Source organism: Talpa europaea (assembly GCF_964194135.1).
Source record: "Talpa europaea genome assembly, chromosome: 1".
Classification (NCBI taxonomy): domain Eukaryota; kingdom Metazoa; phylum Chordata; class Mammalia; order Eulipotyphla; family Talpidae; genus Talpa; species Talpa europaea.
Window position 1 is genome coordinate 106,030,921 of NC_140073.1, and position 26,131 is coordinate 106,057,051.

Below are 26,131 nucleotides of genomic sequence, written 5' to 3' on the forward strand. Positions count from 1 at the left end.
CTGGATGGCCACAGAAACAGGACATCTCTGCACAACCCATCAGAATCTTAAAAGTTTATACACAGGCTTTAACTGGGTTCAGTCCTGCATACAGGCCAGATGGTCTCTGCAATACATTACACTCTCAAGACTGCATCTTTAAACAGCTTCTAGAAGAGTGGAATGGACATACATTCCAAGGAAATGGGAGGCAGGGAAGGTGCATCCATTGAACAGGTCCAGCTCTCAGGTTAGCCATGATCATAGCCTCTCTATGACTTCCTCCAACACCATTAAGGTATAAATTAGTCCTCTACTTAATCTTTCTATTCTAGGTTAACTGACATAAATAAGAGGAAACGAGTCCAGAGTCGGAAATAGCATAGCAAAGCTGAATTTCTACGCTGAAACACAGACCCTAAGAGTTGGCACTCCTGACACTATGTTTTGAAAATTACTCACACCTCTGAGCATACCTTTGATGGAAGGACTTTTGATATTGCAGGACAATCTGGAGCAATCTATGTTCCCAATGCAGAAGGGCTCCCTGAATCTCCTGAGGCAGAAATGGGAATCCACCGATTACCAGAAAAGTGAGTGTTGTCCTGGTGGCAGCCGGTGCAGACTTTTTCAAGCTCCAGAAAGCAAATTGCTTGAACCTGAAGGAGAGGTAATGCCAGAACCTGTAACCCCAGATCCTCCATGTCTGCCCTTCAGTGTAAGAGAAAAGATACTGAGCTCAGAGCCTATAAAGAGGGGCCTTGAGAACAAGAGTAGCAACTCCAGGGAACACAGCTGGCCATCAGTGCTGAAGGATGACTTGTTGAGTGGTCGGCACCGGATCGAGCACTTCTCCATTGCCCTTGATGAGCTGAGGAGTGTGTTCGAGGCTCCTCAGAGTGGAAACAGATCACCCGGACCTGCTGAGTACGTTCGAAAGGTAGGGAATCATCGAATAAGAACTGAAGTTTATAGCTTTTTATTTCTGTGCATGTCATTTTTTTCCCCTCTCACCTGTACTCTTGACAGATGTACTGAAGCAACCATGTAACACAGTATGAAATGTGGCTTCCTCTATTACTGACTTCTCTGTGGTCTGTTCATTTCATTCCCACAAAAACAGCTCTGATAGGTCCTTTTAGGTGGGTGTTTCTTTAATTGTGTGCTTTGTTGCCACAATCAGGTTGTAAGTTCCTCAGATACAGGGACAATTTCTTAACTATTGTTTGTGCTTCCAACATCTTGTAAATGGCTGGGTTAGTTAGCACTCAATGAGGATTTATCAGTAATGATGGTGATGTGGTACAAGGGAAAGCTTGTGATCTACACTTTAATCCCCCAAACTGCCTTTTACTTCTCTACTACTTGGCGCTTAACCTTGCCAATGTATGTCTTAATCAGATAATTTGCAAGGATATTTTGGGGGATTGTTGGTAATAAGTTTAAGTCACTAAATATATTTGGAATATTTTGTCACAGATAACAACCTTGCCTCAGTCATTATGGTGAACCATAGTGTCACACATAAAATATAGCTATTAACTAAAAGGAACATTTAATCCAATGTAAGAAACAGGATTAGCAAAGTTATTAACAACCATATTTATATTTCTGATGACAATTAAAGGCAACTGCTCTTTCACCTGGAATTGTTTAAATTTAATGCACTTATTAGCACCCCAATGTGAAGCAAACTCGGTGCTTTATTAATTTTTTAGACCTAGTGCCAGTCATCACGAAGGTACAGTTTCACTCTTATTAATGGATAATTAGCCTTCACAGAAGACATCACAGGAAAATTTTTCAAAATAATTTATTTTGCTAATACCAGCTCTCAATTTTGCTATTGAGACATAGATAGTTGTTATAATGAGATAATTGTTATGTAGCAAATAACTTGATTTTATCAGAAAAAGTGTATATGATGTGGGCCTCCCCAGTGGCGCAGCGGTTGAGCGCTGGGTTGCGAAGCTGCCCGTGGCCTCTGCGGCTCCAGTTTGATCCCCGGCTGCTCCCCGCCACTGGAGGAGGGTCCCACATGGTGCACAGACCTCTCCTGCCACCCGCTGCTCCCCTCAGCAGTGTCCTTCTGTCCTTCTGCCTGCTCTTCTCACCGCTCTGGCTCTGTTGAATTCTCTCACCCTCCCGCACTTCTGACTGTACCCAGTGCATGTCTAAACAAACAAACAAACAAACAAATAAATAAAACATGCCTCCATAAAAATAAATAAATAAATAAATAAATAGATAATAAAAATTTTAAAAAATGTATATGATGTTTGAGGTTATGTTGAAGAAAGATGATTTTTTTTAAAAATGCAGTCTTTCTCATCCAAACTTGAGGTTTTTCTTTCTCTCCTTTTTACTCTACAAATGCAATCCTTTTGCTTTATAATATCCTGTAGTTGGATAAGTAGGGATTTGGGAAAGTTTAACATATATTTTTAAATTTTCTTTTTTTTATCTTAATGAAGAAAAGTAAAGTTACAGAAAAACATTTTCATTCAATCTCTCTTGAACTTTGTAACAATTTTGGACTTTTACCCAGGATAAATGACAGAAAAAATGGCCAAAGGTTAAAAAAAAACAGTCATCATAAATTCTGCAATATAACCCATCCTCATCTAGAGCTGATATAGCTGCTTAAATGCAGTAGTAAGATGAGGGATTAATAAGGATTTCTGGTTGAAATGTAAAATTGCTGTAATTTGTATGGTATGTGATTTTGAGTTTAGTGCCTATAAAATTGATTATAGAAAGAAGCAGATATATGAAAAATACCAGTGGGTTTACAATTGTGAAATTTGGTAAACATATTTAATACACTGTGTTTCAGGTATTCTCAGGTATGGTATTTCCCTAAATGGGTGAAATGTGGGCAATTCGAAATTTCTAATCTGTATATGACTTTAGAATCAGTTTACTTAATAAGCATTAGAAATGTTTGCAAATTCCTCTATAGGAATTCCATGTGACTTCCAGAGAATGGAGAAAAAAAAATGAGAAGACAATGAGAAATAAACTTGTTTTTTTTCTGATGAAGTAATTATGAAGTAATTAGTAATTAGTTAAGCATGAAAATTCTTGTTCAACTGAAATTGAAATTACAGATTTTACACCAAAGCATAACAATTATATACCACCTAATCCTTAACCCTTTTTTTTTGTTTGTTTTTAAAGATTTATGTATTTATTTATATAAGCACTGGGTACAGTCAGAGGCACAGGAGGGTGAGAGAATTCACCAGAGCCAGGACAGAGAGTAGAGCAGGCAGAGTGACCGAAGTACACTGCTGAGGGGAACAGCAGGTGGCAGGAGAGGTCTAAGCGCCATGTGGAACCCTCCCCAGGCTGCTGGGGATCGAACTGGTGCTGCAGAGGTTGCAGGCAGCTTCGCAACCCAGCGCTCAACCACTGCGCCACCGGGGAGGCCCAACCCTTAACCCTTTCTATAGATCTTTTTCTTTTCTCTCATATTAATATTTATTCTATTATTATATAGTAATAAGGTAATATTTATTTGAATAAATTAAGCAAAAATATCCTAGCTACTTTATAACTAGGACACATTTATGGAGCCACTTACTGAGATATTTGTGATGTGAAAGTTATTCAATATCTATGATATTTAAAGCAAGGACAGAAAATGATTTCAGATAAGGGACATTCTTACAATTAGCAAATAATCTAAATAATTATAAACAATTAAATGTGTTTTAATGTTACTATAGAGGGTAACTCTTCAGCAATAGGCATCTTTTTAGAATAAATTTTATGAACTTTTTTAATTTTTGTGTAGAACAACTGGGGTGTAGGCCAGAAGTGCTAGGGTGAAAGGATTTACCAGAGACAGAATGGGGAGAAGAACAGGTGGATTTACTGAAATACGCTGCTGAGGGGAGCAGTGGGAGAGACAGGAGAGGTCTGCTGTGCCAAATGTGGGTCAGCTCCCTGGCCAGGGTAGAGCTTATAGCACTGAGACTTAACCCCAGACCACCAGGGAGGCCCTTATGAACTTATTAGGGTTCAGTCTAGAGTTTACAGAAATTTTAAAGATGAACAGTATTTTATACATTATGTATATAGTTACATATACACCTACACACATATATTTGTTCAAAGCATTTTTGGAAAACAGAACTAGGTCTTAAAATATTAAAAAGTGTTCATTTAATGATAGTTTTTGCTTTTAGAAAATACTTGTCAATTGGAAAAAGAAACTTAAAGTCAATAGTATTATTTCTATGCCGCGGACCAGCACAGCGATGGACGATGAGGCCGTGTCAGGGTTGAGAGATTGCGTGGGGTGGTCAGGGATTTGGCTAATGACAAACAGACACACTTCAAGAGAGTGAAATTCTGAGTGTAATTTTATTTAAGTTAGTGGCCAGTATATATATGTTTTTTTTAAAGGCATAGGATCGGTTATTAGTGAACTAAACCAGTTGGCTCATAGGTTTACTTATCGATGACAAGGCAGTGATTTATGTCCAGAGTTACATTTGGATCTAGGCACATTCCTAAGCAGTCAGATCATTAGTTTTGTCTTTTGTTTTATATAATTACATATTCTCTTAGCTAACCACTAAATTCATTAATTATTATTAATTATAACAGGTGCACTTATTTTTATGTAATAACACTTTTTCATTAAGGATCAAAGCTAAGGAATTTTAACATATAACAGAGCAATTATTGAACTAGCAATTTTGTTGTTACACAAGGCTTAGTGGTGTTTCATTTGCGTCATCCTTGTTACTAGATTTCATATGTTTCTTTAATTTAGCAATCAATGACCTTTATAGAAGAGAAGGAAAAAGTTTTAGAAAGAGAGTGAAGGGATAAAATTTGTAGGTTTGAGGAGACGAGATAAGGTTCCTTTTGGTCAGCATTCTTGTGGAGGCTTCTTGTGGTCGTTATCTTTCAACAGGCTTCAGTCTTATCTATGTCTTCAGTGGGGTTTGCTGTTCTCCCCCTGCACGCTGGTTCCTTGCCCAGCCGGACCTAGGGATGGTGGCGAAAGCCATTAGCCCTAAAGGTCACTGCAGGGGGAGGTGCAGCATTTCTATAAGTATGAAAGCTCATTAAAGAGATACAGACTTCTAAAAAAATATTCAGTTTTCCAGAGCCTTTGTTAAAACAATTTATCCTAATAGAATTACAGTAGAAAATTAATGAGAAATCCTTATAATTTTCCCTACTGTCATTTTATTATTTCCAAAGAGGTTCTGTATAGCATCCTATTGTTATCATTTCTAAAATAGCTTACATGGGCCTCCTCTGGTGGCATAGGGAGTTGAGCGCCATGTTGTGAAGCTGTCCGCAGCCTCTGTAGCACTGTTTCGATCCCAGTTGGCTGGCGAGGGTCCCACATGGCGCGGCGGACCTCTCCTCGTGCACCCGCTGCTCCCTCAGCAGTGTATTTCATCAGTCTGCCTGTTCTGTTCCCCACTCTGTCTCTGGTGAATCCTCTCACACTCCCGTGCATCTGGCCTGTACCCGGTTCTTGTATAAATAAATAAATCTTTAAAAAATAAAATAAAATAAAACAGCTTACAAAAGCAAGTTAGAATCAGCTTTTCAAACTAAAGATTATTATGCTCATAAGGCAGATTATAATTCACAAACACATATTCACATAAGCATTATTCCAAATAAATTGTGTGAAACATGACTTTTAAAAAGTTCTTAGTAACTTGTAAGAATCTGTTATCAGAAAAAAATTACTATAGATGGCAAAAATATCAGTTAGCATTTGCTGTGTAACAAACCATCCCCAAACTAGCAACTAGTGAGCATTTGTTATTGCTCACAGACTTTGTTGAGCAGAGTTCATCTGATCTTGGTTAGTGATGCTCATACAACTGCAATCAACTGCCAAGTCAGCTTCAAACTGGCAATTTGAGGCTGGTTACAGAGTTGGCACAAAACAACTCTGCCCTGTGGTCTCACCATTTCTAACAGATTGCACAAATTTATGCATACATTATAAGAATTTCAAGAGAAAAAGTGGAAACACTGGAAACCCCTTAAAAGTGGAAACACTTAAAAAGTTTTTTGCCAGAAATTGCATGAACTTAACCAGATTAAACTGGTCAAAGTAGTCACAAAACAAGTTAGATTTATGACATGCTGAAGTAGACACCATCACTTGATGAAAGGACCTGCAAACTCATATTTGCAAGCATAAGTGGATACAAGAGAGAAATAATTACAGTGACTTTGCAGACATTTATCTAAGGAAAGTTTACCAAAATACATAAAGAAATAGCATGGTTTGATATATCACAAATTAATGCAAATACTAGGACAATCCTACATAAAAGGATCCATGTTGATAACTATTTGGCAACAAAACTTGTCTTATTCTTCTCTTAGATTCAAATAAATGAATAAACTGACAATACTTAATGCAGATAGAACAGTGACCTCCCAAATATATCTACAGCCTCATCTCCATAACCTGTGCATATGTTTACTTGACATGGCAAATGGATTTTATCAAAGTGATTAAACTGTCTTGAGATGCAAAGATTCTCTCGAATTATCTGGGTAAAAATTGCAGCTTTGTAAGTGGAGGCAAGGATAGCAAAGTGAAAGAAAATCAGCAAAGAGATTATAAGAATCAGAGGTGGGAGTGGTGCAGGGGCCATGACCCTAAGAATGTGGGCAGTCTTAGGGACTAGAAAGGACAAATACACCAGGTCCTCTGTAGAACATTCAGAGGAATGTAGCCTGAGGAAACCTAGAATTTGTAGCCCAAAGAAACTGATTGACTTACAGAACTATATGATAATTAACTTATTAAATCACTAATGTGGTAATTTGTCACAGCAACAATAAGAAATGAATACAGTTATATTGTAAGCACGTCAGACATTACTAAAAATGTGGGTAGTGTATGATTTTTTTAAAGATTTATTTATGCACACAGGAACTGGGGTACAGGCCAGAGTTGTGGGGGGGGGATGAGAGGATTCACCAGAGACAGAGTGGGGAGCAGAACAGGCAGATTGACTGAAATATACTGCTGAGGGGAGCAGCAGGTGAGACAGGAGAGGGCTGCCGTGCCATGTGGGTAGCTCCCTGGCTAGGGATTGAACTTGTGCTGCAGTGGCTGAAGATAGCTTCAAAGGTTGCATCTTAACCCCTTGCTCCACCAGGGAGGCCCAGGTAGTGTATGATTTTAGAACTTTCCTCTGTTCTTTTCTGATGAATATATTAATATATTTCAAAAGCAGGTCTTTCACCTTATTCTAAATAATTTTAAATAATCAGGTGACATTAATGCATATTAATAAATCCTAGATTTGGATGATCTCTATTTGATATACAACACATAGTCACCTAAAATGCATAAATTTCTCGGAAGCTTCCAGTTGCTGTCCAGCAAGCTGGCATAGTGAGGTCACTGAACAAGCCTCACTAAAAGATTCCTTCAGATCCCATTTTAAATAAGGGTTTCTTGACTCAGTTAAATAATTAATTTGCCTTTAGTCTGCTCATGTTGTTAGACTTAAAATGGTAAATGATCTGATATTCACAGTAAATTACTTAGTGACCTTCTGTATTTTCAATGCATAGTTAGAACCTTTCTGTACAGTTCCACTCACTTGTGCAGTCATGTTGAATTTACCTAATGCCCCAACCAAAATTGTTGCATCGCCTACTTAGGCCCTATTAGTTTAACAAAAACCATTCAGACATGAAGTTGAAAAAAGGGAACAAGGGCTTTCCTGGTGGCACAAGGGGTTAAGATGCAACCTATGAAGTTATTGACAGCCACTGCAGCACGAGTATGATCCCCAGCCAGGGAGGTGACCCACATGGCGCAGCAGACCTCTCCTGTCTCGCCCGCTGCTCCCCTCAGCAGTGTATTCCAGTCAGTCTGCCTGTTCTGTTTCCTGCTCTGTCTCTGGTGAATCCTCTCACCCCCTCAAAACCTCTGGCCTGTACCCCAGTTCTTGTGTGCATAAATAAATAAATCTTTAAAAGAAAAAAAAGGGAACAAAATCATCATATTCTAGTAGTACTGCCTCAGAATGTATGAGTGAGGGTGTAGGAAAGAACATGAAGAAACAAGCTAAGTGACTGTGGGGCTACATGGACATTAATGATTAAATAAGATATAAATAATTAAGCATGGAATAGCCCAAAATATGACATGTTCACTACCTCCCATAATCCAGACGTCAGCTTTTCATTTAATGAGCAATTTGTCTTCCCTACTTTTTATTTCTGCATAAAATCAAGACTTTAAAAGCACAGGTGAATCATGACTTCTAGTTTGATTTCTACACAAAATCTCTTCATTAGAGTTTAAACATACATTTGCTTTTTAAACTTACGCATCAGGGGACACAGGGATTAATTTATCTCTAATCTCAGAGTAGGAAGCACTACTTCTTTTCAGACCATTATTTAGTCACAGAGGTCTAAGACTCTACATTTTCCACCCTCCTCTCTCATCAGTATTTCTGAGATAATACCTATGGAGCATGATAATTTTGTAAAATAATTTAACAGGACAGAGTTTATTACAATCTTGAAAATTGCTGAAAAATCTGGACACCAAACTGTCAAAAATATATTGTTAATATTTTTTTCTTTAAGAAGAATTTAAAAGATCTTTGAAGATCTTTTTTAAATTTTATAGATATATTACACCTTTCTTCCTTTTTGTACAATGTATGCTTTCTCCTCTCAGGTGTAGGCCCCATAAAATTCCCACCACCCATTCACCCGTGCACCATCACCATAGTCCCTTGTGCTTTTTTTGCTTGAAAAATACAGTAGGTTTTTTTTTTTAAGAGCTTATAGTTTAATGAGGTCACTACTTTTTTTGTTAGAGTACATATAAATCATAATTTCCATTTCAGCTACATATAGCTTACAGACTAAAAAAACATAATTATTTGGTGACAAAGGTCAGTTAGAACCTTGCCTCATTGTACAAATTTGAATGAGTTATTAATTCCCTTCATTAATACTTAATTTTCACTTCTATAAAATGAGGAAATTAATATAGCACAGGATTGTTGTGAAGATAAAATTTTATAACACCAAATAAAATTTGAGAAACAACCCCCTAATAGCAGCAAATGGATATTTCTTTTATTTTCTTTTCTCTAATCAATTTGTGTAAGTCAGTACATGTCCTTGTGGGAAAACATATAATCTCAATGGGCTTCTGTTTTATCACCTATAAAAGCAGAGAATTATACTCTGTTGTTTCTAAAAGTGGAAAGGTACACATTTTGTTGTTTCATTACTGTTAACACCTTAGTCTTTTATAAAAACACTACTTAGAAGGCTGTCATTGAATATTCAGTGGAGTAAATGCTACTGAAACTTTGCAACATGAATTACATTCCCATTTTGAGATAGTAAAACATTAACAATTTGATAAACTATAGTTTCAAAATTTTGTTAAACCCTAGACAGATGTTTTTGCCACCTTTCTTTCCAATTAATAGAAAGGGAACTGGCATTTAGGAATTCAAAATCCAAACCCCAAAAATATGAGACTCACGTGGTATTAAAATGATGTTGCTTTTCACCCATATAGCACACCATGAACAAATTAAATGTAGTCTTCACAGACATTCTAAAGATGAGTCATAATGTTTTGTTTCATTTTATGTAGGTATTTCTTTTTAATAATTTGTTTTTTCAAGTGATGTTAGTGTACTTTGGTTTTTCTTTTCATCCATTTGTATGTTTGACAAATTACTGCCTCCTGTCCAGGGATTTATGTTCATTGGGGTAAAATAGCTGTGTGACCTGGTGATAAAATATCCAACTGAATACATTTGCATGACCTTAAATACTTTCAGATGAAACTGCTATCTCATTTCACGTTTCTTTCACAGTGATATATGCAGTCACAATATGACATTGTTTAAGATTGTAGTGCCAGTAACCACAGAAAGATGTTAAGCAATACTGACTCCCCTTCAACTGGGAAAACTGCTATCATTTCATGGATGGCCATTCTTTGACATTTTACTTGGGAGACTAGCAAGTATTTTTATCCTTTTATTATCGGAGTATTGATACCAACTCTTCTACATATGATTGCAAACCCATTCTTTTACAAATCCTTATTCCACAGATATTTATCCAGCATTTCTACTTATTGACTTAATTGCTGCAAGTCCCATGCTTGACAAAATTTCCTACTCCCTGTCCTGACATTAATGATTTTCGTATTCAGTTGGGTATTTTGAAGAATATTTTTACTATAAGCATAAACTAAAGGGAGAAATAAAAAAGACATTATGTCAGAAGGATGATCAAATTGGGAGAATTTTAGTCTTTATGCCCTTTATGCCCAACAAGAGCTGTGGAGATGACATTCCAGACATTCACACAGCAATCCAAAGGCTATCTTAAAAGAAGTCAACATAGGAATTCCTTCCACAATACCCATTTGCTATAGAGATGTCTGAAAGGAATTAACTTAAATCATCAGAATTAATATTGCTATTAATCTGATACATTGATATCAGTATGTCCAGATATGATATCACAGGCTGTGAAAGACAAAACATCACACTTGTGGTATTTTGCCAAAATTAAGAAACCTCAATTTAATCATGAAAAATATAACATAAATTCATGTAGCAGGACAATCTATAGACAATTTGCCATTGTTCTTTAAAAGGGGGAAGACTGTGTTAGATAACTATTGAGAAGCTGCCATAGATTGAAAGATACTGATACATGATAACCTAATTGAGGATGGGACCCTATATTCAATCTTGAACCAGAACAGAGTGCATTAGTGGGACAGTTGGTAAAATTCTAATAGTACTTGATTATTTCATGTTTTTAGAATTATATCATAGTTAAATGAAATGTTAAGATTAGGATTCAGTCAAAGATGACATCAGAGGAGCTACCTGGCTTTGCTCCAGGAAAAATAATCTGAAAGTTAATGCACAACATCTCTTCACCCTGAAAGTTCTGTGACAAGGTATATGGTAATTCTATGTATTATTTTTGTAACTTTAAGTATAAATTTATTTCAAAGTGAAAGTTAAATACTGTTATCATCACTGCTAAGGCTTTAGCACTGTAGCGTGGAGTCTCTTTTGTTTAGATTTTTCCAAATCTAGCATATTTATAATTCTTATATTTCCTTGCAAATGTGATCTTTGTCTTCCCACCTCCCAAGTTCTAAAACTTTGGAAGTTTTGGCTATTTAATCTCTGCCTATAATCTCAGGCACTCTGCAGTTAGTACTTTTTCTAACAGAAAAATTGGGATCCAAATCAGTAGCTCAGCTGATGACAGCTGAGTATGGATAGCTTTATGACTAGATCATTTTACAATTTATAACCCATTTCTACTTCTGGGTTTCCCTATAATTTTAGAAATAGAGTGTTTCTTTTCTGTTTATTTGTATTTTTAGTGTTATAGTTTAGAAACTTGGTTTTGTCTTGACCATGGTAGTTCTAAGTCATTGCTTCAAATTCATGAAGTTCAAATTATCTCGTCTCAAACTTCAAGAACTGTAACTATAATCCTTCTGATGTTGATATGACAGCAAGCTTCAATCTCTATAAAATATTTTCCAGCCTCTCCACAATGCTCTAAGTCTTCTTGGGTGGTATAATACATTGCTTTTTGCTGTGTTTCCCAGTTACTCCTACAATTCTTTCTGTTTGGAGCTGGTTCCTCTAAGGGCTAATTTCATTAGCTCTGTAGGGTCCCCAACTGATCTTTCTCATTGCAAACTAGCCCCAGGGTTGACATAGGGAAATTTCTTTAATGAAGTTGCCTTGCTCATTTCTCAAAGTCCTTTTCCGAATTTAGAAATCTGGAATCTTTTGTCAGGTTTAAATTGAAGATACTTAGCATGGACTGCACTGCAGTTTTAAGTGTCCTTAAAATTCAGAATGGATGTGCTTTTAAAAACAGGCACAGTCATCCTTTTACCATCTTCTTGGATGCCAATTAGTCTTTAATCACCATATTATACCCTTATCTTAGCACCTGCCAAGCACTCGCTTTATTGTGTATGGAAAACAAATGGTTACCACATTCTCCTACTTGGAAAGATATTTCTTTATTTGCTTAATGTGTAGTGGTGAGTGAATGCAATGAGTTCCAAACACCTGAAACAAATTCAAGCTCCATTAATGTTTCTCATCTACATGAACTACCAGATATGATGATTGATCGTACTTAATAGTGTGCTAACTTGTTTTATGTCAAAGTAAGGCATGTATTGGATGCCATGAGACAAATTGCTCAAAGAATGGTTATGCATCATAATGCGCACAGTTCTCTACCCACCCCATCCCCACTTATGGGAACAGATCAAGAGTATATTTAAATTTCTTAAAATGTTCTTATCTCAACCTTGATTAGATGACAATCTTTTATTATTAATGATAAGTATGGTATAACATTTCCATTTCTGATTATAATGTTTCTGTAATTTAAAATTCAGTATCTTTCCCATTTACCTTTTTTTAAGTGTTAGAAGAAAATTTTCTGTGTCTCGAGATATGTTTGGAAATGCATTAAGAAAATAAGTGAAGCTATGGTTAAAAAAGAGTAATTAGCAATGACAACAAAAAAATAAAAAACTTGGAATCTGCAGACATTCTCTCTCTCCTCTCTTTCTCTCTCTCTCTCTCTCTCTCACACACACACACACACACACAAACACACTAATACACAGGTTTTTGTAATAATTTGTTTAAAACATTTATTAAAACATTACTTGTTGATAAAATTGATTTAATATTTAATGAATTTATGTAAATGAATTATTAATTAAATAACTCAGTAAAACATTCAAAATAGTTATAGTAAACTTGAGATGTTAAAGAATATGTGTTAATGTCTCTAAAAAGATTTATTAACTTTGGGTCAGAAGTATAATGTGAAAATATCTTCTCCCATTCAGTTGTATGCCTTTTCACTTTGATGCAAGTTTCCTTCAGTGTGCAGAAGTTTTTAGTTTGATGTAATTCTGTTGGTATATTTTTGCTTTTTTTCCTTTGCCATTCAAATTACATGAAAAGATGTTAATATTCTCTTATTGTTATAGAAATGTATATAAAAACAATGAGATAGCCAAGCCTGAGTCATAAAGAAATGGAAAATCCGAGTAGACATAGCACACCTAAAGATATTGATAATGAAAAACCTCCCCCAAAACAAATAACCAAATGAGTCCTTCCAAATATTCAAAGAATAGCTAATACCTATCTTTCTCAAACTCTTGCCCAAAATTGAAAAAACAGGGAATGCTTCTTAACTTCTTTTATGAAATCAGGATAATATGAAACTGGTTATACTGGTTTATACTGGTTTCAGGATAAAACTGAAACCAGACATGGACATCAAATAAAAAATTATAGGTCAGTGTTTCTGATGAAAATAGATGTAAAAATCCTCAACAACATATTAGCAAACTGAATTCAACAATACATTGAAAAGATCACACATTGGCTAAGTGAGATTTATTCCAGGGATGTACAGATGACTCAACAGATGCAAATTCAAAACCTTGATTCATCAAATCAGCAAAATGAGAAAAAATTCATATGATCATCTCAATTTCAATAGACATAGAAAAAGCATTTGATAAATTCTGGCTATTTTCATATATATATAAATTTTGTTCACAGCTCTCAATAAAATAGGTATGAAGAGAACATACCTTAAGATAATAATAGCCATATATGATAGTTTCATAGCCAACATCATCCTCACTGTGGTAAAATGACTTTTCCTGAGATCAAGAATAAGACAGGGATGCCCACTCTCAAAATTTTATGTGTACATAAATTTCTAACTCTTTTCTTTTTTTTTATATTAAATTTTATTTTTATATTCCCCCATACAATTGCAAACGCCCCATTCTGACCCCAATCCTTCCCCTCCCGCCCCCCACCCCCCAAAAAGTGTCTCTGGTTCATAGTTTTTTGTTGATTTTGATTTTCACGTTCTTATATTCATTTTCCTGGTCCCTTATTTAAGTTTGCTAGATTCCTGCTATGAGTGAGACCATCCGGTATTTTTCTTTTTCTTTTTGGCTTATTTCGCTGAGCATGATCCCTTCCAGTGCCATCCATGTTGCTGCAAATTGCATGTGCTTATCTTTTTTGAATGCTGAGTAATATTCCATGGTATATATGTACCACATCTTCTTGATCCAGTCATTTATTTTTGGGCATTTGGGCTGTTTCCAAAGCTTAGCTATTGTAAACAGTGCTGCTATAAACATAGGGGTGCAGGTGCTCTTTGGAATTGATGTTTCTGTGTCCTTTGGGTAAATACCTAGGAGTGGAATTGCTGGATCATATGGAAGCTCTATGTTTAGTAGGTCCAGATCTCCACACAGCTCTCCATAGTGGTTGGACCAGTTTGCACTCCCACCAATAGTGTAGAAGAGTTGCTTTTTCTCCACACCCTCGCCAACATTTGTTGTTGCTAGTTTTTTTAATATGTGCCATTCTCACTGGTGTGAGATGGTATCTCATGGTAGTTTTGATTTGCATTTCCTTGATTACAAGTGATGTTGAACATTTTTTCATATGTCTGTTGGCCATTTGCATTTCCTCTTCAGAGAAGTTTCTTTTTAGCTCTTCTGCCCATTTTTTGACTGGATTATTTTCTTTGTTGTTGCTGAGTCTCATCAGCTCTTTGCAGATTTTTGTGATCAGTCCTTTATCATTAGTGTTGGGTGCAAAAATGTTCTCCCAGTTGGTGGGGTTTCTCTTTGTTTTTGTTATTGTCTCTTTTGCTGTGCAGAAGCTCTTTAATTTGATGTAGTCCCAGCTGTTTATCTTTGTCTTCACTATCACTGCTTTGGGTGATGTGTCTGTAAAGATGTCTTTGATGTGCAAATCCCGTAGTGTTTCGCCTATATTTCCTTCTATGTATTTTATGGTTTCAGGTCTTATGTCTAGTTCTTTAATCCATTTTGAGTTGATTTTTGTGTATGGTGTGAGGTAGTGGTCAAGCTTCATTCTTTTGCATGTAGCGACCCAGTTTTCCCAGCACCATTTATTGAACAAACTTTCTTTGCTCCAATGCATAGTCTTTGCTCCTTTGTCAAAGATTAGTTGACCATAAATCTGTGGGTTTATTTCTGGATTTTCTATTCGATTCCATTGGTCTGTATCTCTGTTCTTGTTCCAATACCATGCAGTTTTGATGATTATGGCTTTGTAGTATAGTTTGAAGTCTGGGAGTGTGATGCCTCCATTTCCCTCTTTTTTTTTTCAGTAGAGCTTTGGCTATTTGGGGTTTTTGGTGATTCCATATGAATTTCATCAATAATTGTTCTATTTCTTTGAAGAATGCCATTGAGATTTTGATTGGAATAGCATTGAATCTGTATATTGCTTTTGGTAGGATAGCCATTTTAATAATGTTTATTCTTCCAATCCATGAGCAGGGGATGTCTTCCATTTCTTTGTGTCTTCTTCTATTTCTTTTAACAGTGTTTTATAGTTTTCTTTGTATAGGTCCTTTACCTCTTTTGTTAGATTTATTCCCAAATATTTGATTTTTTTTGTTTCGATAATAAAAGGGGTGGTTTTTTTGATTTCTTCTTCTTCAGATTTATTGTTTGTGTATAGGAAGGCTACTGACTTTTGCGTGTTGATTTTGTATCCTGCCACTTTACTGAACTGATTGATGAGTTGAATTAGTTTTTCTGTGGAGTTTTTGGGGTTCTCTATGTATATTATCATATCATCTGCAAATAGTGATAGTTTGACTTCTTCTTTTCCTATTTGGATTCCTTGGATGTCTTTCTCTTGTCTTATTGCTCTGGCTAGGACTTCCAGTATTATATTGAAAAGCAGTGGTGAGAGTGGACATCCTTGTCTTGTTCCAGATCTTAATGGAATTGCTTTCAGCTTTTCACCATGGAGAATGATACTGGCTGTTGGCTTGTCATAGATGGCCTTTATGATGTTGAGGTATGTTCCTTGTATCCCAAGAATTTCAAGGGCTTTTATCATGAATGGGTGTTGCACTTTGTCGAAAGCTTTCTCAGCATCTATTGATATTATCATATGGTTTTTATATTTCTTTTTGTTGATGTGTTGGATAACGTTGATTGATTTTCGGATGTTAAACCATCCTTGTGCCCCTGGAATGAATCCAACTTGGTCGTGGTGAATTATCTTATGGATACATTGTTGCATTCTGATAGCTAAAATTTTATTGAGGATTTTTGCATCAGTGTTCATTAGGGAGATTGGCCTATAGTTTTCCTTTTTTATGTTGTCCTTATTCGGTTTTGGTATTAGTGTAATATTGGCTTCATAGAACATGTTTGGTATTGTCCCTTCCTTCTCAATTTTTTGGAAGAGTTTGTGAAGGATAGGCACTAATTCGTCTCTGAATGTTTGGTAGAATTCATTTGTAAATCCATCAGGTCCTGGGCTTTTGTTTTTGGGGAGGTTTTTGATTACCATTTCAATTTCGCTGCTTGTAATTGGTCTGTTTAGGTGTTCTATTTCTTCTTGATCTAGCTTTGGGTGATTGTAGAGTTGTAGGAATTTGTCCATCTCCTCTAGATTGTTGAACTTGTTTCCATATAACTGTTCATAGTAGTTACTGATTATTCTTTTGATTTCTGCTGTGTCCGTTGTGATTTCTCCTCTTTCATTTATGATCCTGTGTATTTGTGCTTTCTCCCTTTTTTCCTTTGTGAGCCTGGCTAGGGGTTTGTCTATTTTATTGATTTTTTCAAAGAACCAGCTCTTGGTTTCATTGATCTTTTGGATTTTTTTTTTTTAGTTTCAATTTCATTTATTTCTGCTTTGGTTTTTGTTATTTCTTTTCTTCTACTGGTTTTGGGGTTTTTTTGTTGTTCTTTTTCTAGATCTTTGAGCTTCGAGATTAGGTTGTTTCTTTGAGTTCTTTCTTGTTTTTTGATGTGAGCTTCTATTGCTATATATTTTCCTCTTATTACTGCTTTTGCTGCATCCCATACATTTAGGATATTGGTGTCCTCCTTGTCATTCAATTCAAAGAATTTTTTAATTTCTTCTTTGATCTCCTCGTTAGCCCAGTGGTCTTCCAGTAGTGTGGCTTTTAATCTCCATGAGGTAGGATAGTTCCTTGCCTTCTTTTTATGATTTATTTCTAGTTTGATGCCTTCGTGGTCAGAAAAGATGGTTGGTATGATTTCAATCTTGGTGTATCTGTTGATGTTTGTCTTGTGCCCCAGTATGTGATCGATCCTGGAGAATGATCCGTGTGCGCTTGAGAAAAATGTGTACTCCGTTTTTTTTGGGTTTAGTGTTCTATAGATGTCTGTTAAGCCCAAATGCTCTAGGTCCTTATTTAGAGCTTTAGTTTCTTTACTTATTTTTTGTCTTGTTGATCTATCCATTGTTGATAGTGGTGTGTTGAAGTCTCCCACTACGTATGTGTTTTCTCTGATGTCTGTTTTCAGAGAGGACAACAGTTGTCTGATATATTTTGGTGCTCTTTACTAACTCTTTTCTGTATGTTCAAAGGAGTGTAATTGCTGGAACATATGGTAAGAGTATGTTTAGTTTTTTTAAGAGACTGATAAACTCTTCCCAAGTGGTTATACCATTTTACATCTGCCCACCCCCCTCCAGCAATGAATGAGAATTCCTGTTCCTTCTTTGCCAGCATTTGGGCTTGTAAGAGTTTTAAATTTTAGCCATTATAGTAAGTATATAGTGTTCATTATTCATTTTCAATTTATGCCTTGCTTGTGCCAGTTGGTGTTAAATTGACTTAATTTTTAATATTCTTGAATGTTTTTAATAGGGGGGGTATAAGCTTATCTTCCTTTATTGAAGGTACTCTTTCAATCCTGCTTTATATTTTATTTTACTCTATATTATTTCAAATTTAATTCTCCAGACTTTTTAATATTTAAATATGGAAAACACATTTTTTATCTATATGGTAAACATATATATCTTGCTTTGTGGGTACAGTCCTGGTCTAAATACCAACATAATTAATAATGGTATCCTTTCCACTCTCAAAACTGTCTTAGTGATCAGTATTTCATTATCCTTTTTCAATAACCACCTGGATTACAAGGCAGGCACCTTGTCTTCTCTTTCTTTTCTACCATCTGCCCACACACTTTTTTTTTTAAACAGTGCTAAGAATTCAGTGGGTCTCCACTAAGTGTCTTGGGAGTGGGTGAATGGAGGGATCTTGTTAATATGACTTGAATCCTTTCAAGTCCACATTATGTGCATTATCATTCCATCCTTTGGACTTAGCTTCAAGGTAACCTTTTATAGCAATTTTTCAGCCTGCACTGTCTATAGTTGTACGCTTTCTGGTTATTTGACAGCAGGTGCTTGCTAACCAGATGTCTTTCATTCCTTGTATGTGATCAGCCTAAGCCCAACCTAAGCAGTATTTCTAGTACCTGTGTCAATGTCTCTGGTTTAGGCACCCTATCTTATCATTCAGTGTGTTTGATAGATGACCTGGTGAAATTGGAATTGCAAGAAATAAACATGAAGGAATTAATAGTCCTTTTATTGATTTTTTTTTTATGTCTCAAGTCTGATGTTACTTTGACATCAAGCTGCAATTGCCACCCTCCTAAAGGGTAAATTACCTTCATAATTCATATTTATTCCATTTTTCCCTGCGCATTATTAGACAGTGACCTGAATATGCAGCTAGTTTCCCAAAGAACTTGAATAAACTGTCTTGGTAGAATCTTCCTCATGAACTGTTGACCTTCCCCCTACCATTGTCACTCCCAGCACAGGACACTCCTTTAAAATATACTGCAACTTATTGTTTGACCTGTTTTTCCTACTCTAGGAAATGTTAAGTAATAATCAATTATTATCTACCTTGTAAAAATTATGAAATATTTCACCAATATGAAAAACTGTGAGAATATATTCTGCATCTTCTTGAAACTTTGCATCAAAAGTACAGTGGTGAGTGTTTAGAGTCCCCAAGTACTAAGGTCCTTTAAAGGGATATGCCACCAAGGAGTTTAAAGATTTTTTTTTTGCTAGCAAAATGCTTTATTTTATGTTAATGTCCAAATTCTCTTTTAACATAATATATGTTACTTCTATTTAAAGCAGGAGAAAATAAACTCAGCAGATATATGACACAGAATAAATAATAAATGTGTTCTACCTCCCCCCACACACATATTCATACCTTAAAAATAAGCCAACTACCAAATCATTTTATTTCTGTTTTTCATTTGAAGAAAGGTAACCGGGGTCTATAGCATATATACCTAAGTTAAATGGTTTCTACTACTCAGAGTGAAGTGTTCATAAGATATACTTAAGCTGAATCATCATTTTCTTTTCTTATTCTTTATCAGTGAATAAAAGTAAGTTTTTGATCCCCATGGGTGTCCAGAATCTGAGTTTCTTTGCTGCTGAAATTGGGAGACATTCCTATCATTTCAAAGAGAGTGAGGGGGTGGAAATAATAGAAGAAATCCACTGGTTTAAAGTCTAGATCCTGTTTTCTTATAATGCTGCTAATAATAACTTAGGCATGGTAGCTAGTGTAAAGATGCTGTGTAAGCAAAAATAAATCTATACTAAATGGTTTTTAATGCCTGAAAGGTAAAAGTAGCTGCAAAGTTAAAATCAGTTTACTATAAACACTTTTTCCATAGCAACATATCTTGCCCGAGTTCTCCCTAGAGTTTTTTGGCATATTGCTCAGAGATGTCGCAGTAGAATATATCTAATGAGATCTTTTCCATTGAACATTTTTTACTGAGAGATGCTTTTCCAAATATAGAGCTTAAAAACTATAAGTTCTTACTTATAGTTTTAAGAAATTATTAAGAAATAATTATAACTATAAGAAATTATTCCAATTCCAATATAAACATTACTATTAAATCCTCTCCCAGCTTGAGGACATTATACTGACTTTTAACTAGTAAATGCAGTTCCAAAATAGATAATTAAAAATATGAAGCAATTCAGTTTCCATAAAGATAGGGCTATTAAAGTGACTGAAGTAGATGGCTAAGAATCTTAGAGGAGAAACCTGCATTTAGGTGTCATTGAGTCAGACTTGCCTTCCAAGGTTGGATTCCATATTATATCCAGACAGATGACAGCCTAGCTTCCCTTTAAATACTTCCAGCTTGAAGGCATTCATGCTTTTGCAAAGCAGTGTTTGCTATTGTTAGATGGCTCTCTTTCCTAGAAAGTTAATCCTCATGTTGAGTAGGATGTGTCTCTTGGGAATAACTAATGTTGAATAAAGTTTTGCCCTCTGAAGCAACATGGACTATTCTCCATTTGTCACTGTGAGAAATGACAGGTTACCTCTAACCTTGAGGGCTCAGCACACAGCTTAACAGTAGGAGGTGAATTTGAGATACTCCTGAGTGACATAGGAAGAGTCACGGCCAAATCTATACATGACAAGGGCATGCTATGATTCAGCAGGATCAGACTAGAGAAAGACATTGGGCATTAATTAAGGGGTTTGTACTAGATAAGTCAGCCAATATATTTGAGTATCTTCCTTTGCAAATGTTTTAAAAGTTTATGTTTGGGGATTTTATAACTCCCCTTTTTTATAATCATATCAGGAATATATTAGTTGATTCACTTGGGAGTTACAACGACTATAACAGAGACAAACGAAGTTGACTGTTTCTTTGTCCAACTGTTGCAATAAGCATTTAGGTCAGAAAGGTAGAGAATTTCCTAATGGTGGGTTCCATGCAGCATGTTTTATTATCTTTTCTGAGTACAGTTCATAAGCTTCAAAAATGTTGACACCTTGTGGCGCTGACATTATGTGTCCCAATTGAAACTTTGTCTTTTCTGACTAAGCTTCAAACAAGGACTTATAATGGCTTTATTCGCATAAATAGGTACCAAATGTGTCATTTTCATCTTTTTTTAACTGCTAATTTTTTTTGGAAATTTTTTCTTCAGTTATAACTCCAGTCACAACCATATGTACACAATTTCTTTTACTGATTATGCTTGTACACAGCTTTTTCTTCCCATGACAATTATTTTCTCTGACATTACAATCAGGTTAAGGACCATGTATGAAAGAGAAGGGGCTTCCTGAGTCCTGTTATTTGGAGCTTACAAATCCTTTTAATGGCAGAAGGACTCAGGAAGGCCCTGTAACAGAATAAACCTTCCTACCAACCCACCCAAATTTAGTTCACACACACCAATTCTCTATCAGCATCCAGCTGACTTTTTTCCATTTTTATTGAAGTTTAATTAACAAAATTGTAAAATATTTAGTGTACAGTGTGACAGTTTGATATATGTATACATTGTGAAAGAATGTTAATTACTGCATCTATCACTTTACATATTTACCCCTATTTGGTGAGAACACTTCGGTTCTACTGTCTTAACAAATTTTAATTGTACAATATAGTGATAACAGCTAGTTAATATAACATGCATTAGCTCTTCAGATTTTATAACTGAAAGTTTATACTCTTTTGTTAACTTCTTTCTATTCCCTACCCTCCCAATCTTTGGCAACCACTTCTCTACTCTCTGTATATATGAGTTCAAATTTCCCACCATCCCAACCCCAGATTCCACAGTATTTGTCTTTCCCTGTTTGAGTTATTCACTGAGCATAATACCCTCTGGGGTAATTCATGTTGTGTTAAATAATGGGATTTTCTTTTTTTTTCTTGAGGTTGAATTATGTTCTATTCTGTGTACATATTTTTTTGACCCATCCATCCACCGATGGACAGTCAGGTTGTTTCTATACTTTGGCCACTGTGAATAATGTGATAATGAAGATGGGAGTGAATATATCTCTTTTATATCCTTTTTATACTTCATTTAGGTAAATACCCAGAAGGGGGATTGCTGAATCAAATGGCTGGTCTGTGTGTAATTTCTCGATGAACCTCTATAGTGTTTTCCATGTTGGCTATATCAATTTCCATTCCCACCAATTATAAAAAGGTTCCCCTTTTTTCCCATGTCTTTCCAGCATTTGTTACTTCTTATCTTTTTGTTTATAATTGAGATTACATTGGCTTAAAACACTGCATATGTTTTTACGGTCCAGATACAAACCTTTATAAATATATGTTATAATACCATAATCATCAGCAATGTACAGTAGCCCTCACCACATTTCATTTGACCTCCTTACACCCTTTACTCTCACACCTTCTCCCCATCCGATAATCTCAGTTATGTAGTCAGAATCCAAGGGATTGTTTAGGTTTGGTTTTGTCTGTTTCTTTGGCTTTGTTTCTTCATAGAACACATATGACTGAAATCATGTGATATTTGTCTTTCTACTTCTGACTTACTTTGCTTAGCATAATCTTCTCCATTTCCATCCATGTTGTCACAAATGAAAAGATTTCACCTTTTTATAGTTGAGTATAGTTCCATTGTGTGTTTGTTTGTGTGTATACATACCACATCTTCTCTATCCATTCAGTCATCTGTCTGTTAACACTTAGTTTTCTATATTTTGTCTGTAATAAATAGTGCTGTAGTGAACACAGTGGCACATATGTATTTTCAAATTAATGTACTCTTTCATATTTTTATATTTTTTGGATAGGTACCTAGAAGTAGAATTGCGGAATCATATGGTCATTTTATTTTTTAAGTTTTTTGAAGTACTTCCATACTGTTTTTCATAGGGACTGGACCAGTGTACATTCCCACCAACAGTGCGTGAGGTTCCTTTCCCTGCACACCCTCCCTAACATTTCTTGTTTCTCATATTTTTTTATAATAATTATCATAACAGGTGTAAGGTGATATCTGATTGTGGTTTTGATTGTCATTTTTCTGATCATTGTTTCCCTCATAATTAGTGATGTTGAACACCTTTGAATATACCTATTGGTTGTTTGATTGTCTTCTTTGGAAAAATGTTTAGTCAGATTCTTTATTCATTTTAAAATTATGTAATGTGTTTTCTGTTATTCAGTTGTTTGAGTTCTCTGTACATTTTAGATATTAGCCCTTATTTGATATGTTGTTTGAAATTTTTTTCCATTCCATAGATTGTCCTTTTTTAAAAAAATATTGTATTTATTTATGCATACAAGACTGGGATCTACGCCAGAGTTGCAGGGGGTGAGAGGATTCACCAGAGACAGAGTGGGGTGCAGAACAGGTGAATCTACTAAAATACACTGCTTAGGGGAGCAATGGGCAAGCCAGGAGAGGTCTGCTGTGCCATGTGGGTTAGCTCCCTGAACTTATGCCACAGTTGCTGGTGATAGCTTGATAGTGCTAAGACTTTAACCCTGTGCCACCAGGGAGGCCCATAGATTGTCCTTTGATTCGGTAGATGGCTCCCTTTGCTCAGCAGAAGCTTTGTAATTGATATAGCCCCAGCTATTTATTTTTGCTTTTGTTACCTTTTCTGAAAGGTACAGAACTGTTTTGATTACTATAACTTTGTAATATAATTTGCAATCAGAAAGCATGAGGTCTTCAGCTTTATTCTTTGAAAGATTTCTCAAATATTATTTTTCTAAGATTACTTTGAATTTTAGGGGTCTTTCATGTTTTCATACAATTTTTAGGATAGTATGTTCAATTTCTGTTGAAAAATGCAACTTAAATTTGAATCTTTGGATCATTGCCTGTCATAACTCTAGTTTATAATGCCAAATTTAAGAACGATGGGAGAACAGAATAACTGCAGCTTTAAATGAACCGCTTAAGTTCAATTGTTGATGGTTTTATAGAACTGACATTTACATGTTGATTTCTTTTATCCCAATGCTAAGGCAAAAAGAGAGTGTATATTTTGTCTCGATAAGAAATGAATCTTTGATTCTGTTTTTTTTAATATTAAGGATTAATACAACTTTAACTGTGTAACTTTTCTATCTTTTCCCAACCCCCAATAACCTTGTGCTAGATCTTCCCTACTACACATTGTTTTTTTTTTTAAGATTTATTTATTTATACAAGATCTGGGGTGCAGGTCAGAGGAATGGGAGGGTGAGAGAATTCACCAGAGACAGAGCGGGGGGCAGAACAGCCAGATGGACTGAAGTCACTGCTGAGGGGAGCAGCGGGCGAGGCAGGAGAGGTCTGCCACGACATGTGGGTTTCTCCCTGGCGGGCTGGGAATCGAACCTGCACTGCAGCATGGTGCTCACACCATGGTGCCATGGGGGGGACCCTACACATGTTTTTCTTATATTTAAAGAATTACAGGCTATACTTTCACACAGAATAGGTAGTATCTATATCTATAAATAATCTTGTCAATTTTTCAGTTAGATAGCTATCAGCCTACATTCAGTATTGTTCTGTAAAACTTCTGAAGGAGGACTTAATATTATGCATTTAATACTTAATGTATGGGGAATATAAAAATAAAATTAAAAAAATAAAATTAAAAATACTTAATGTAAAAATGTATATACAGTTTATTGAACCATTTAATTGGTATATAAATTAAAATTTCACTTTTTTATATCACCAATTTGTAGAATTACTTAATAGAAGCATTCAGAAATGATATCTTTTCACACTGCTAGGTATGTTCTAGGAATTGTACTCAAAAAGGACACCAAGTATATATTGTATTTTATTTTATAGCATAATTGTAGTGTTTCATATATTGTGATTTAATAGATGCTACAAGTAGTATCATCAGCTCTAACCACATGTTGCTCCAGTGGCTATCTTTAATAAATGCACATCCCAATGTTCATTTTGAAAATATTTATGTATGTTTCTGATTGCTCCCCTGCTGTTCTCATGAGGTTAAACTATTTCAAAATTCAGGTTGTTCTCCCCATTGCCTGCCATGATTATAGGCAAATTCAATGTTTGTTGAATAAATAAATAAATAAATCCATTTTGAAGCAATCCTGTGCCTTTTACAAGTACATGTATAGGAATTGAAGGATGATTGCTTGAACTTACTTGGTTGTCTAAAGCACTCTTCTATTATCCTGTGTATTTGGTGGGATTATATATTTGCTCAATTTACATTGAAATGCAATTCTCAAATTTCTTTATAAAATCCCCTACGTACCTTCCTTCATTATTACAAATTATCTATCATGGGAATCCCTGGTGGCATAGGGTTTAAAGTCAGCATTGTTAAGCTAATGCCAGCCACTCTGGCATGAGTTTGATCCCCAGGCAGGGAGCTGACCACATTGAACAGCAGACTTCTCATGTCTCACCCACTGCTCCCATCAGCAGTGTATTTCTGCAGATACACCAGTTCTGCTCACTACTCTGTCTCCAGTGAATCCTCTCACCCCCACACTTCTGGCCTATACCCCAGTTCTTGTATGCATAAGTAAATGAAAATAAATCTTAAAAAAGACAAACAAAACAATCTATTGTTATTGAAATCTTGTCATAACAATAATCTATAAATTCATTTCCACCTAAAATGTGGAAGATTATCTGTCTCAGTTTAAAATAGTTACCATTCCCATGTGCTGTCAGATGTCATTTACATCACAACCATTAAAAGGAATCTTTAAACAGTAGTGGCTATTTTGTTGTGGCATTCAAAATGAGCAAAAAGGTCAACCATAATAGTCTCTGCTTTTATAACAAATATCTACAGTCATCTGCCTCTTTCTCAGTGTCAACTCTTTGTTCTTCCAACCACATTAACATGAGTGTTGTATTTGATAGGATAGAGTCATATTTTCAGTTGGCAATCATTTCACTGTTCCAGTTTTGTGCAGAATTTTTCCTGACATGAGTTATCTTGATTGTTTACTGCTTGCCAAAGAAATACAATCTCATTGTCTAAGAATTTACTCATTCAGTGGACAGACTATAGAGCAGAGGAAACATTAGCCTCACACACACAATGTTTTTCATGCTTAAAATGGAACCCAGGAGTCTGCAAATAAATAAAACAGCAGCTGTCCATTGACCCAGCAGGCATAGTGCACCAGTCATAATATAGCCAGCAATAGCTCAAAACCCTGAGAACATTATTTTTATAAAATAGTCAACTCTCAATTGTCCCTCAATGAACATGGCTCATTGAGCTGAGAATATAATTTTAAAAGACTCAGGCTTACCATTAGTTTGAAATGGTTCCTATTGTTATTTTTCTGCAGTTATTTTCAAATATGAAAACTAGCATTTAAGTCTTTGTCTATGTTCCTCTTTACAGGAATGGATATTAAACTGGGACC

The 26,131-nt window shown here is 35.5% G+C and overlaps 1 protein-coding gene across 2 annotated transcripts in view; it reads left to right on the forward strand.

Annotated features, from left to right (window-relative positions):
- Positions 1-502: 502 nt before the first annotated feature.
- XIRP2 (xin actin binding repeat containing 2) overlaps positions 503-26,131 on the forward strand; it is a gene marked incomplete at both ends in the record, with an annotated part of 242,748 nt that continues 217,119 nt past the window's right edge. For both annotated transcript variants that reach the window (XM_084247807.1, XM_084247806.1), the window contains one exon: positions 503-919. In XM_084247807.1, the coding sequence (XP_084103933.1) occupies positions 503-919 (417 nt within the window). The remainder of the gene's footprint in view (positions 920-26,131) is intronic.